The 14,359-nt window shown below is 52.9% G+C and overlaps 1 protein-coding gene across 1 annotated transcript in view; it reads left to right on the plus strand.

Moving 5' to 3' along the window:
• The window catches only part of CACNA1A (calcium voltage-gated channel subunit alpha1 A), a 181,704-nt gene that overhangs the window by 79,889 nt on the left and 87,456 nt on the right, over positions 1-14,359 (plus strand). The window contains exons 9-12 of the mRNA XM_077765843.1: positions 396-485; positions 9,435-9,644; positions 13,011-13,123; positions 14,167-14,279. Coding sequence (XP_077621969.1) covers positions 396-485; positions 9,435-9,644; positions 13,011-13,123; positions 14,167-14,279 — 526 coding nt within the window. The remainder of the gene's footprint in view (positions 1-395; positions 486-9,434; positions 9,645-13,010; positions 13,124-14,166; positions 14,280-14,359) is intronic.

Genomic DNA, 14,359 nt, shown 5'->3' on the forward strand with positions numbered 1-14,359 from the left:
CAGAGTGAAGGTGTCGCGGTCTCAGCCTGCCTGGCAAGCGTGCTAAAGGTCAAGGGTGGACTGCCTTCCTTCCGGGTCCCTGTGTATCCAGGCCCAGGCAGCCCCGGGAGCCCAGACCTGTCTCTAAAGTCAGACTGAGCAAGACGTGATTCTCGTCTTGACCCCTTGGGCAACGTCACGTAACCTCCCTGAGCCTCCGTCTCTGCGCCCGTGCAATGGGCATACTCTCACTCCGCACCCAACCGGATGGCCGTGAGGGCTAATCAACCCAGCGACAGGCAGAGACTCCCTGGCCCCGCACCTCGCGCCGAGGACCCGGGGACACCGAGGTGTGTGTGGTTCTCGTCTCCAAAAGGGTAACGTCTTTTCCTCTTGCCGTGTTCCCATTGCTGGAGCTCTGCGGAGAGCCGCCGTGAAGAAGAGCAAGACGGACCTGCTTCACCCCGAGGAGGCCGAGGACCAGCTGGCCGACATCGCCTCCGTGGGTGAGTGCGCCCCGCTGCGGCCGGGATGAGCGCTTCCGGAGGCCTGGGGACCCAGTTGCCTGGACTTGGGGCCCCGCTCTGCCCCCACCACCTGTGTGTCCCGGGTCCCCGCGCTGTCCCTCGCCACCTGTGTGTCCCGGGTCCCCGCTCTGCCCCCCGCCACCTGTGTGTCCCGGGTCCCCGCTCTGTCCCTCGCCACCTGTGTCCCGGGTCCCCGCTCTGTCCCTCGCCACCTGTGTCCTGGGTCCCCGCTCTGCCCCCCGCCACCTGTGTGTCCCGGGTCCCCGCTCTGTCCCCCGCCACCTGTGTGTCCCGGGTCCCCGCTCTGTCCCTCACCACCTGTGTCCCGGAGTAGGTGACACGATTATGGGAATGACAGCAGTACCTCTCTCCTAATCCCGTCCATGAAACTTAAAACTAAATAATCCACATTAAGCATGTAGGAGGGCGCCGGGCAGAGAGTGAGCTCCCTTCCCTGTTCAGAAGGAAGTGAACAGGTGAACAGGACCCACTGTGAACAGGACGGGGACCAAATCCCTCCCCGCGTGGACCCTGCCGCCCAGTGCAGGACACGGATGGTAGACAGGCAAATTACCCAAATAAGCCTGTCGTGATGATGGTGCTGCCGAGGAGACACCCCGGGCCCGGCCTGCTCTGGAAGAGTGGAGTGTGGTCAGGGAAGGCTTCCCGGAGGAGGTGAGGAGGTGACGTTGGAGCTGAGAACTGCAGGATGAGTATAGGAGTTCGCCGTGGCAGTGAAAGCCTGGAGGGCCACGCTCCTCTGCACTTAGTCTGTTGCTGTGATTATTGCGAAGGGCGGAGTCTGGGGAGGAGGGGACATTTACCCTTTCCCTGCTCACCCCACCTGATTGAGACCACGTTGCTTTTGACCACTNGCCACCTGTGTGTCCCGGGTCCCCGCTCTGCCCCCGCCACCTGTGTGTCCCGGGTCCCCGCTCTGTCCTCACCACCTGTGTGTCCTGGGTCCCCGCTCTGTCCCTCACCACCTGTGTCCCGGAATAGGTGACACGATTATGGGAATGACAGCAGTACCTCTCTCCTAATCCCGTCCATGAAACTTAAAACTAAATAATCCACATTAAGCATGTAGGAGGGCGCCGGGCAGAGAGTGAGCTCCCTTCCCTGTTCAGAAGGAAGTGAACAGGTGAACAGGACCCACTGTGAACAGGACGGGGACCAAATCCCTCCCCGCGTGGACCCTGCCGCCCAGTGCAGGACACGGATGGTAGACAGGCAAATTACCCAAATAAGCCTGTCGTGATGATGGTGCTGCCGAGGAGACACCCCGGGCCCGGCCTGCTCTGGAAGAGTGGAGTGTGGTCAGGGAAGGCTTCCCGGAGGAGGTGAGGAGGTGACGTTGGAGCTGAGAACTGCAGGATGAGTATAGGAGTTCGCCATGGCAGTGAAAGCCTGGAGGGCCACGCTCCTCTGCGCTTAGTCTGTTGCTGTGATTATTGCGAAGGGCAGAGTCTGGGGAGGAGAGGACATTTACCCTTTCCCTGCTCACCCCCCCTGATTGAGACCACGTTGCTTTTGACCACTGAAGAGAATATACTATATTTGGAAAAAAAAATTTTTTGAGAGAGAGATAGAGAGTGAGGGGGTGGGGCAGAAATAGACAGAGAGACAGAATCCGAAGCAGACAGCATGGAGCCCGATGCGGGGCTCAAACTCACGAACCGAAAGACCGTGACCTGAGGCGAAATCAACCTGGGTCGGACGCTCAACCGACTGAGCCCCCAGGAGCCCCGAAATGGGTTTTTGAGGATTCCAGTAACGAAAGTGAGAGAACACCAGGCGGGCAAAGGAACGCGTGGCTTTGAGGGGAGAAGGTCTTTAAGGAAAGGAGGGGAGGGGCTTAACACTCACACACGACTCTGATCCAAAGGCACCAACTATTCCATGCTGTTTCCCTTCCTCCGCCCTAGATTTTGACCTTGTGCTGGGTGTTGACATCCTTTCCCACCAAGGCCCCATGCTCTGTGCCAGTGGCAACACCGTGGCTGCCTAGCCATGGCTCTATCCGATGGCGTTGGAGTTTCCAAGTTTTTACGCCTTTAAGGCGCACCACCGCGAACATTCGTGTACAATTACTGCCCCCACCCTTTGGGCGTGTTTCCTTGGGGATAATTACAGGATCAAAGATAGTAACAGCTTTTCAACTCATTATTCACAGAGCTGTTCCAGGTTTCAAAAACACCGAACCCTTTGGGGCGCCTGGGTGGCTTAGTNCCCCGGCCACGGCGTCTTACCCATTGAGTCCCTCTCCTGGTTATGTAGGCCTGTAATGATCCCTTAAAGCCTGTTTCAGTTTGCGTTTTTAAGTTCTAGCCACAACACTCTTTTGCCTTGTGATGAGAAAGGAGCCCTGTTTCAACTTGTGGCTACACCTGTTGCCCTCCTCCCGGCAAATTCAAGAAGGGGAGCACTCCCAGCAGTGCTCTGCGTTTTTGACCCGTTATGTCTGGCCCACACATATTCCCAGTGAGGCTGCTTCCATTTTGTTAAATGTTTTGTTATAGTTTGATAGGCAAACGATCTTTGTTCATACCACACGTATGAAATGCCAGGCACCAGAAAAAAATTGGGGGCACCTGGGGGGCTCAGTAAGTTGAGCATCTGATGTCGGCTCAGGTCATGATCTCACGGCTAGTGAGTTCGAGCCCCATGTCAGGCTCTGTGCTGACAGCTTAGAGCCTGGAGCCTGTCTTCGGACTCTGTGTCTCCCTCCCTCCCTCTCTCTCTCTCTCTCTCTCTCTCTGCCCCTCCCCAACTCACACTCTATCTCTCAAAAATGAATAAATGTTTAAAAAATTGGCCTATCAAGTCAGGATTGCCTCTGTGGATAAGATTGGGTACCCACTCTTAACTGACGGAGAGGTTGTTTTTCAGCAGTCATTCTAGAAACGATGGAAAAATGATACTACCCGGTATCAGGTAGGATGTGGGGAAATGGATGTTGTCGCGTCCCGTTGGTAGGAGTGTGATTTGCCAGGTTTCCACCGTATGGTTTGGTATTATTTAATTGTGGATGCTTATATTCTTTGACTTAGCGCTTCTGCTTCAAAAGCATTTCTTCCATGTGTGCAAAGATCTGCGCCTCTTCCCAACAGCGTTGTTTCTGGTGTTCAAAAAAGTGAGAACCAGAGGTGCCTGGCTGCTCTGCCTCAGTCGGTAGAGCGTGCAGCTCTTGATCGAGGGGTGGTGAATTGGAGCCTCACGTCGGGTGTAGAGGTTACTTAAAATCTTTTTCTTTAAATGAAAACCAAAAAAATAAAGTGAAAATCAGAGACAATCCACATGCCCCGGAACGGGGAGATGACTGAAGAAATGACAGTATTTATATACGACGGACTATTACGCAGCCAGGAAAAAGAACGGGGTTGCTACTGGCCTAGAAAGATGTTTGAAATCTGTTTCTCAGTGGAAAGAGTGAGTTGCATGGCATCATATAAAATGTCTGATCCCATTTTAAGAACACTATTAAATATAAGAGGCACTTAAAAGCCTGGAAATTAGAGGATTGCGAGGGATTTTCACTTTCTACACAACAGTTTTCTAAAATGTACAAATTAGTGACAGGCATGACTTTTGAAATCAGGAAAGTGATTACGTATGTTTTTAAATGATTTAGAAGCAACACAGACTGGGGGCGCCTGGGTGGCTCAGTCGGTTGAGCATCTGACCCTTGATCTTCGGCTCAGGTCAGGATCTCATGGTCGTGAGATCGAGCTCCGAGTTGGTCTCTGAGCTGACAGTGTGTGGACCCTGCTTGGGATTCTCTCTCTCCCTCCCTCTCCCTCTGCCTCTCCCCACCCTGTGCTTGCTCTCTCTGTCTCTCTCTCTTAAAAAAATAATTAATTNTAAAAAATAAAAAAATTTAAAAAATAATAATAATAAAAATATTTTTTTAAAAAAGTGACAGACCAATTACTAGGACTCTAAAGGCTGTACAGGCTGGGAAGAATTTGATGGAAAGGCAGAGAAAGCTTCATGAAGGAGGGGTTTGTTCTGTTGTTTTGTTTCTGAAAAAGAAAATGTTTTTAATGTTTATTTTTGAAAGAGAGAGAGAGAGACAGAACGTGAGTGGGGGAGGGTCAGAGAGAGAGGGAGACATAGAATGTGAAGCAGGCTCCAGGCTCTGAGTTGTCAGCACAGAGCCCGACGCGGGGCTCAAACCCACGAACTGCGAGATCATGACTTGAGCTGATGTTGGACACTCAAGTGACTGAGCCCTCCAGGCGCCCCAGGAGGGGTAGTTTTTATACTGGGCTTTATGTGAAACGGAGAAAGCACGTCCGTTTGCGAGGGCTGCGATAATGAAATAGCACAGGTCGGGGGTGGGGGTGGTTAACAACAAAAATCTAATTTCTCACAGTTCTGGAGACAGGAGGTCCTGGATCAAGGCGTCCAGCAGTGTTGCGTCCCTCCGAGGCCTGGACCAGGCAGGCAGACCCCTTCCTGCGTCTTCACATGGTCTCTCCCTGGGGCATGTCTGTGTCCTGATCTTGTCTTATAAGGACTCCAGTCAGTATCGGATTAGGGCCCCCCTGTCTGACCTTACTTTACATTATAATTCTCTCTTTGAAGAACATATCTCCAAATGTGCTCGTGTTCCGAGGTTAGGGGATAAGACTCCAGCTTACGAATCTGGCAGGTACGCGTGAGTGCATAAGGTAACGGGGGTGGGGGCGATCCAAGAAGCCACGAGAGAGACTCCCAGATGATTTGTCCGTGGGAGACCCTGCTCTTGAATTTGTGGCTGGCGTAGGAAACCTTGCTCCTTGGAGAATGCAGTTCAGGGCTGATGTTGGATAAGCCTGTGATATGGGGCACCTGGGTGGCTTAGTCAGTTAAGCGTCCAACTTTTGCTTAGGTCATGATTTTGCAGTTCGTGGGTTCGAGCCCCACGTCTGGCTCTGTGCTGACAGCCAGCTCAGAGCCTGGAGCCTGTTTCAGTCTGTGACTCCCTCTCTCCCTGACCCTCCCATGCTCACGCGGTCTCTCTCTCCTAGAAATAAATAAATAAATAAATTAAAAAAAAAAAAAACCTGTGATAAGGGGAAGGACCGGAAGCTGAAGTAGGAAGCCATCAGACTAAGAGCCGTGGCTGTCCTGTGCCCTTTCTGTTAGCAAAGCAGGTGACTTTCAGCTTTCCAAGTGGGTCCAAAACATAGGCCAGGGGTTCGGGGTCCCAGGACTGGGTTTGCCTCAGACAAACCCTCCAAAATCCAGCTCCTTTGCCTGGTGGCTCAGAAATGCACAGGAAGGAGCCCCCCACCCCCTCACTCTAGCCAGTCTCCCAAAGGATACCTCTGAAATGTCAGTCCTGACCAGGATATGACTTTATTTTATTTCTGTAACTGACAATAGTAAGTGTTTCCAGATGAGGCAGGCGCTGTGGGGCCTTTGCACGGCCGATGGTGATTCTTCTGTGCTGTCGAATCAGCTGATGAGCACCTTACAAAGCGGTCTCATCTGCAATTGATGAACATACTGCTGAATTATGGAATTTGAGTCGTTTTTAGGAAAAGCTGAGCCGTGAATGGAAGCTGCCATCACGACACAGCTCTGCAGGAAAATCAGTCCGTTTAGATGGTTTTTGACTGTGTAAGCTCTGTGCAGGCAGCAGGCTGTATCCGGCTGCCAGAGCCACCGTAACATAGTAGCAAAAACTGAGCAGCTCGGGGCGCTGGGGGGCTCAGTCGGTTAAGCCTCCAACTCCGGCTCAGGGCATGATCTCACGGTCTGTGGGTTCGAGCCCCGCATCGGGCTCTGTGCTGACAGCTAGCTCAGAGCCTGGTGCCTGCTTCTGGATTCTGGATTCTGGATCTCCCTCTCTCTCTGCCCCTCCCCTGCTCGCACTCTGTCTCTCACTCTCAAAAATAAAATTAAAAATGTCAAACAAACAAAAAACAAAAAACTGAGCAGCTTTAAACAACAGAAGTCTATTTTCTCAGTTCTGGAGGTGGGAGGTTCAAACTAAGATCAAGGTGCTGGCAGGGCTGCGCTGCCTCTGAAGGCTCCGGGGGAGGCTCCGTTCCCTGCCCTGCGTAGTTTCCAGTGATGCTGGTGACCTTGGCAGTTTGCATCCCACAAACTCCCTCCCCCGTTGGCATGCCGTCGTCTCCTTGTGCGCCTCTGTGGCTCTGAGGTCAGCAGTCATTGGATCTAGGACCCACCCGCGTTGAGTCTGACCTCCTCTTAACTCGGTTACATGCACAGAGTCATGTTTGCAGGTCGCAGGGGTTAGGACCGGAACGCATCTCTCTGGAGGACACGGTTCAGCCCAGAACGTGGCCAGGACCTGTTTCAATTTACGGGGAATCTCAAGGGCATGGAAAGTGCCCCAAATCCCCACACTGAGCCTTGGTGGTGACAGACTGCTGTCCTCACAACAGAACATTCCAGACCGCTCCTGGCCACCTGTGGCTCCCAATCCCTAGGGTATAGCCGGTGTGAACAAAGATGTGCTTCATTCTAACACATCAGATTTGGAAGTCTTAGCCCAAGAAAAAGAGCATAAAATATCTCTTTAACATGTTTCTATACTGATGCTGTGTTGAAATGGTAATATTTCGGATCCATTAGGTTCCATAAAATCTCTTATTGAAGTATTTTTTAATGTTTTTAATATCTGTTTATTTTAGAGAGAGAGAGTGCAAGCGGGGTAGGGAAGGGGCAAAGAGAGAGGAAGACACAGAATCGGAAGCAGCTCCAGGCTCTGAGCTGTCGGCACAGAGCCCAGTGCAGGGCTCCAAACCACAAACCATGAGATGGTGACCTGAGCCGAAGTCAGACACTTAACCGACTGAGCCCCCAGGGCGCCCCATCTTATTACAATATTTTTAAAATCTAAGAATTGCCTGCGAGTGCAATTCCAGACCCCAGAGAAAAACTAGAGATAAGAACGTGTAGGAAGGAAGAGTGTGGATCAAAGCGAGTGTGAAATACAGTCCAGGTGACAAAACGCAGCTAGCACGTAGTAGGTGTTCAGTTAACATGCTCTTCCCTTTCCCTTCCCGGTGGGTGCTGTGCTTGTGGGATGCACCTCCGGGCCTGCAGTCAGGAAAGACATGCTCGATAAATTGGCACATGAACTGGGTCCTCGTGCAGCGCTGGGGGTTGTGGTAGAAGGTTATGACAGCCACGGTGGCCTGCATCGGGCTGAGGCGTGTTCTCCCCGTGAGGTGGGCCGTGTGGTTGTCTCGGTTTACAAATGGAGGCACTGAGGCCCCAAGATGCGAGGTGACTTGGCCAAGGTCATTTGGTGGTTGGGGACGGAACAGGCTTTCGGTGGGGCTCCAGCACGAGTGGGGGTGGGGAGCCTCCTGCCCCACTGGGACTGAGCTCCCTCCCCCACCTCTGTCCCTCTCTCCTTCCCCCAACGGAACATCCCACCCTGACCCGAGACCTTCAAAACTCTTGTTCCTCTTTGTCATGCCTTGTGGATGCCTGCGGATCTGGGCGCATCTTTGGAAGCTGCCAGCAGTGCCCCGACCGAGAAGGGGCCATGAGGAGCCGCCCGAGGGTTCTCGGTGCCTGTGAGGTCAGACAGGCGATGGGCATGAGCGAAAGGGCCCAGCCACCAGGGCCTGGCCGGCTGCCACCCAGCAGGGATGCGTGGCGTCCGGGGAGGTGTTTGCCGTGTCCCGTGCTGGACGGATGAATGAGTGAACGCACGAATCTAGCAATGAACGCGTGAGTCAATGAGCAGCTGGTGAACAGGCGAAAGAATGAATGAACCCAAGAGAAACAGCAAACAAATGAACGCACTTGGAGGTTTTCGAGAAGAGATCACTTAGAAGATAAAGTCAGTTCATCCAAAACGGAGCTCGAACCTTCCCCCTAAAGCTGTCCGCTCTCCGTGAATGGCAGCCCTGTCCCTCCAGGGGCTCAGGCCAAAGACCTCAGCTCCTCCCTCCCTCTCACACCCACGCTCCATCCGGCAGCCCGTGTTGAAATCTCCCTTAAGTAATACACCGCCAGGGATCAATGCAGTCACCTCTGTCTCCTTGCCCTGGCCTTCCACGGGCTGTTCCCTCCGCAGCGGCCAGAGGGCGCCTGTGAGCAGCTGAGTCCATTCTCCCCACAACCCTTAAAGCCCTGCTTGGTCCCCACTGTCCCCACCTTGCCCTCAGCTCCTTCCTCTCTCCCCCACAACTACTCCACTCCAGCCATACTGGTTTCCTTATGCCATTCCCCAGATAGGCCAGGCAGGCATATTTCTGCCTCAGGACCTTTGCACTCACTGTTTCCTCTGCCCACAAATACTAAAGGGACCTAAATCAACGCCTTCACCTTGACCATTTGATTTAACATGACAGCCTACCCCACGGCCCCTCCCGAGGCTCCCCATCCGCTTACGCTACTCTACTTTTTCTTTTTGCCAAAGTACTTACACCTTTCATCACAGTGTTAATTAATTTTTTTTCTTACCATATTTGCTCTCTCCCTCCCCAAATGGAGACTAGTCCTGGGAAGGCAGGGCTCTGTCCGTTAACCAGAGTGTCCTAAACACCTGGAATAGAGCCTGGCACACAGCAGGTGCCCGAAGCATCCACGGAAACTAGGGTCCTAGTCACACCTCTCCCCGGAGGCTTTCCAGGGTTTCCCTCTGCAGCCCTGCTGCTTGCCCCTCTCCTGAGGGTCCTGAGCAGAAGCTCCTTCCTTGTGCCCCCACTGTGGTGTGACCCCCCGAATGGCCAGGAGAGGGAGACACGGAAGTCGGCTTCATCAGGGGAGAGACGTGAGCTCCATCTCGGGACAGCTGAGTCCCTGGGTCGTGACACTTCCCCGGGGCCGGAGGGAGGGCTGGCCGCAGAGGCTGCTGGGTCTGCTGGCCAGATTCTGCGCCTGGGCCACACGTCAGGTCCCCCCAACTCTGCAGGGAATGCCCTGACCTTCTCCGCCCTCCTTCCTCCGCAGGGTCTCCCTTCGCCCGAGCCAGCATTAAAAGTGCCAAGCTGGAGAACTCGACTTTTTTCCACAAAAAGGAGAGGAGGATGCGTTTCTACATCCGCCGCATGGTCAAAACTCAGGCCTTCTACTGGACTGTGCTCAGTCTGGTAGCCCTCAACACGCTGTGTGTAGCTATTGTCCACTACAACCAGCCCGAGTGGCTCTCCGACTTCCTCTGTGAGTACCTCCCGGGCCTGCCCCCGCCAGCCCCGACCCCTTCCTCACACCCTCCCCTGCTTCCCCGCCTCCGGCGCCTTGGGTTGATTCCTCAGCCCTTCTTGAATCTGCCCTTTCGCTCGGGCGCATCTGCAGCTGCCGCCTGAAGGCTGGGAGCTGGAATTCAGCCGCCAGATACTTTAAAAAAATTTTTTTTTAATGTTTATGGATTCTTTGAAAGAGAGAGAGCATGAGCAGGGGAGGGGCAGAGAGAGGGAGACATAGAATCCGAAGCAGGCTCCAGGCTCTGAGCTGCCAGCACAGAGCCTGATGCGGGGCTCGAACTCCCGAATTGCGAGATCGTGACGTGAGCCGAAGTCGGACGCTCAACCGTCTGAACACACCCCACACAGGCGCCTCTGGGATGCTTTTTAAGAGAGAAGCATGAGGGTGCTCGTGACAGGGGGCATTGGAAGAGAGACACGAGGGGGTAGAGACCATGGGACAGCCAGATGGGGACAGAAACACACGTGCATTTAATAGGTCTGACTCTGGGGGTGTTAAAATAAGGAATGTCTGGTTGAGAGATGGGTTTTAAAGAGTGGCCCTCGTGTTGTCCCCATGTTGTCTGCTCATTTCTGACACTTCCTGCTTCTCCCCTCTTCTGTCAAACCTGCTTTCCCCCCCCTTCCCTCTCTAGCCCTTTACGACCTCCTTACATCCAGGATTCATTCCCAGAAGATCTCCCCCAACCAGTGTGAGAACATCTCGCTCCTTCAGTGGCTCTCAGGACCCCTAAGGCCTTGCCCTTCTGGGCCTGTTCCAGATTCCGGGAGTTGGCATGAGACAGTATCAGAATTGATGGCCAGGAGGGGGTGAGGGGAAGCAGTGAGAGGTGGAGAGACCTCTGACCGGGATTTCAAAAGTAAAGAGTTCTGAGGAATCAATAAGAGTAGTGTCTGGGAGCGAGGAAGGCAAGCGCGTCTATGCCCTGGCTCTGGTGTGTGGGCCCCGAGTGAGGGTTTCCCGAAGCCTTCTGCCTGCTGGCTGCCCCTCCTCCTGCATCTGCCGGCCTCTCTGACTTCGGTTCGTAGCCTCTTTCCCCTTTTGGCCTGGTTTGGAGCTGACCCAGACAGCCGCTGGAGACAGTGGAGTCTTCAGCCTGGAGAGGCCTCGGAGCCTGGTCGAGGCTCATTATTTCCTTATAGCCCTTATTCTGGGTCACATCGGTTGACCCTTCAGGACACTCCCCAGGGGCCAGCTCTCCTTCTGAGAGCCCTGATCTAGTTCCAGCCTCAGTAATTGCGTTTGGTCCCCCTGGAGTCTTATAAATGAAGGCTCTTTTTGTTTTAACCTCCTCTGATAGTCTATTTTTAATCTCCCTTATTCTCCACGCTAATCACTCTGCTTTGTGTGTCCTGGTTCAGGAACAGGGGGTTGGGACTTCCAGCCCTGGGCCTCGGTGCCTGTAAAGGTCCTTTCATTATCCCCATTTGAGGAAATGGAGACACCGAGAGGTTAAGTAGCTTGCCCGGGAACACACAGCTTGTCAGTGACAAAGCCGGGATTTGAACCCAGAATCCAAACTGTGACGAGATGCCCGATCCCTGCCCTGGTCATCAGGTGACCTGGAATCTCCATGCCCGCTCCGCTCCTAACTCACTGTGTGACCCCGGACCAGTCACTGCCAACCTCCATCTGCCAAAAGCGTCTTCATTTATCAAGCACCCTTTTATTTGCCCCAAAGAAACAAAGCAGTGCCGCCATCTTCAACGAGGACATGTCTATTTTAAGATACACCCCAATTTCGCAGACATCAGACCAAACAAAAGCATGTGTCTTTTTTGGTGAAGTGTGGTCGTTTCTCGGGGTCTAAAATTTCTCCCCTGGAAATTGGATTTGATGACCTTGAAGGTCCTTCTAGACCTCCCAGCGCCACAGACCATTCTCTCAGGTCCAGTGCGTTGCCAGCTACCGGTTTCCATGGTAACAAGGGAGCAAGTATCCCAGAGTTGTTCGCCAGATGTCCCTCATTGATATTTTGGCCTGGCCTTCCCAGAGAGCCTAATTTCCCAGGAGCTCCCTGGAGTCCAAGACACTAAGGGGACGTGTCAGTCAGGAATGAGTGTGAAAGGGCCCTGATGGTTCAAACTAGCCTTTAAAAGAATGATAAAGTAAACACCCTTGACTTCCTTTTCTATTTAATGCTTATTTATTTTTGAGGCGGGGGGAGGGGTAGAGAGAGACGGCAAGAGAATCCCAAGCAGTCTCTGCACTGTCAGCACGGAGCCCAGTGCGGGGCTCGAACCCACGAATCGTGAGATCGTGACCTGAACCAAAGTCAGGAGTCAGACCCTTAACTGACTGAGCCACCCAGGCACCCCAACACCCTTGACTTTCAAACAGAATTAGCTATGTGACCAAACTTGAAACTCTTTGAAGTTTGGGTCATCCTTTCTGTTTTCTTCTGCTCAGAAACCCTCCTTTCCACTCCTTCCCATATGTTACCAAGTATCCATACCCTTCCTGACTCCTCGTCTTCCTGCCTCACCAAGAAAGCTCTCTCAGAAAAGGTCCTGAAATTAGCCATTTCTCTGCTGGAGCAAACAAATACCCGTATGTCACCTCTCCCCAAGGCGTCCGTACTGTGAGCTTTCTGGCCAAAGAACAAAAGTGCTTTATCTTGTTCAAGGCTTCTAGACCTCAACAAGACAGGATTTGACCCCTGGGGCATCAGATGAGTTTTCCAAGTTGGGAGAGGAGCTGTATCGTAGATTGGCTGCCCCCCCCGAATCTCTGGCTAAGTCCCTGATACAAAGATTACTAACTAAAAGGACACCGTTATGATTTCTATTTCAACGTTTCCTGTCAAACTCAGGCATATAAGAGTGGACTGACCATAATTCTTAGATTATGACACACTGGCATCCTGGGCTCATTGTTATTTTGTTCGTTGGCCTGTTAGCCTGCTCATTCGTTAGTTTTAAAGGCGAAGTAAGTTCGCAGGAAGCCACCAGCCAGCACAAAACCTGGGTCCTTGGCAATGACCTACATCCAGCTGTTATCAAATCAGAGCAAGCCCTGCGTGGTGGAGAGCCACGGAACTTTCCTCACTCCTGTTTAAGATGGGCCAGGGGTCGGCGGGTTGGAGGGTGGGGGCAATTGCTGTTCCTCACTTTAACAGAGGAGAAACTGAGGCCCGTGGAAAGGAAGCCTTGCGTAATCCTTAGCCGAGGCCACCAATGACCCTTCCCTCTCCCGGCCCGGCAGGATGGGGTCGTTACTAACAGAAAACTCAGAGCCGCCTGGAACTCTGCCCCCACCCCACCCCCACACTCACTCCACAGACCTAACCTCCTTTCCCTTCTCCCCCCTTCTCCTTCCTAGACTATGCAGAATTCATTTTCTTAGGACTCTTTATGTCCGAAATGTTTATAAAAATGTACGGGCTTGGGACGCGGCCTTACTTCCACTCTTCCTTCAACTGCTTTGACTGTGGGGTAAGTGCTGTCGTTGATATGAGAAGTTCGGTTCTCGGGCACATCAGAAAGGGAAGGGTAGGGCCACCCCTGGATGGGACAGGCTCGGCTGTAATGCAGAAAGGGGTAAAAGGGCAACCCCAAATATGGGCGAGAAAACAGCTCCCAAAACTTGAAGCCACTGCCAGTGGGAGGGAAACGTTCAGACCCTCGTTTATTTATACTTCCAAACCCGATATCCCTTGGCAGCAAAGTGGATAAATAAATTGTGGCGTGGCCCAGTACTGGAATTGTCCCCAGCCAGGAGAGGCGGCCAGCCGCCACCACACCCACGACTGGGCGAATCTCATGCGTGTTTTAACTGGACCGAGGGAGGCATATGCTGACAAAATCAGTCTATACAGCAGGATTCTGCTCACGGAGAAGACCAAATGGATAAAAACTAGACGACTGTGTGTTGGTTAAGGATGATGCTTGAAAACTGTAAAGAGGCAAGGACCTCGAAAACGTTATGCTAAGTGAGCCGAAAGGTCACATTCTGCATAATTCCATTTCCATGAAAAGGTCCAGAACAGGCAAACCCAGAGAGACCAGACTGGAAGCACATTAGTGGCTGCGGGGGCGCAGTGGGGGGATGGGGGACTGGNAGGCGACAGTTTGCACAACATTGTGAATGTGTGAAATGCCTTGGAGTTGTGTGCTTCCAGGGGTTCCTTTGACTTTCTGCGGATTTCACTTCCAGGTTTTAAAAATGCAGGGACACGGTTATTACAAAATTCGGGATGGTGGCGGTGTCCAGGGGTCCCTGGAGGCTTCTGGGGTGTTGATGTGTCCTGTGTTTTTGCGTGGGCAGGAGCTATGCAGACACGCGCTTTGCACTTGAGAGTTTCCAGGATTCTTTGCTCCGCATGAGCTGCTAATAGATTTTAAGAAAGGGATGGGATGAGAGGGGTCTGAGAACCCTCACCTGCTTCCGTGGGTGGGGGTGGGGCAGCTTGGTTGGGTTCAGGGCCAGGGCATGATTTCGAGGCCCCCCGGACACGAGACCAGGTTCTCTGTTCTAGGTTATCATTGGGAGCATCTTCGAGGTCATCTGGGCTGTCATAAAACCTGGCACATCCTTTGGAATCAGCGTGTTACGAGCCCTCAGGTTATTGCGTATTTTCAAAGTCACAAAGTAAGTCTTTGGAGTTCCGATGGGGACCAGGGCGGGGCCACCTCCAGCTTGCTTACTTCCCACCCCCATCCACCCTGACC

The sequence above is a fragment of the Crocuta crocuta genome, unplaced genomic scaffold (assembly GCF_008692635.1).
Source record: "Crocuta crocuta isolate KB4526 unplaced genomic scaffold, BGI_CrCroc_1.0 scaffold693, whole genome shotgun sequence".
NCBI lineage: Eukaryota > Metazoa > Chordata > Mammalia > Carnivora > Hyaenidae > Crocuta > Crocuta crocuta.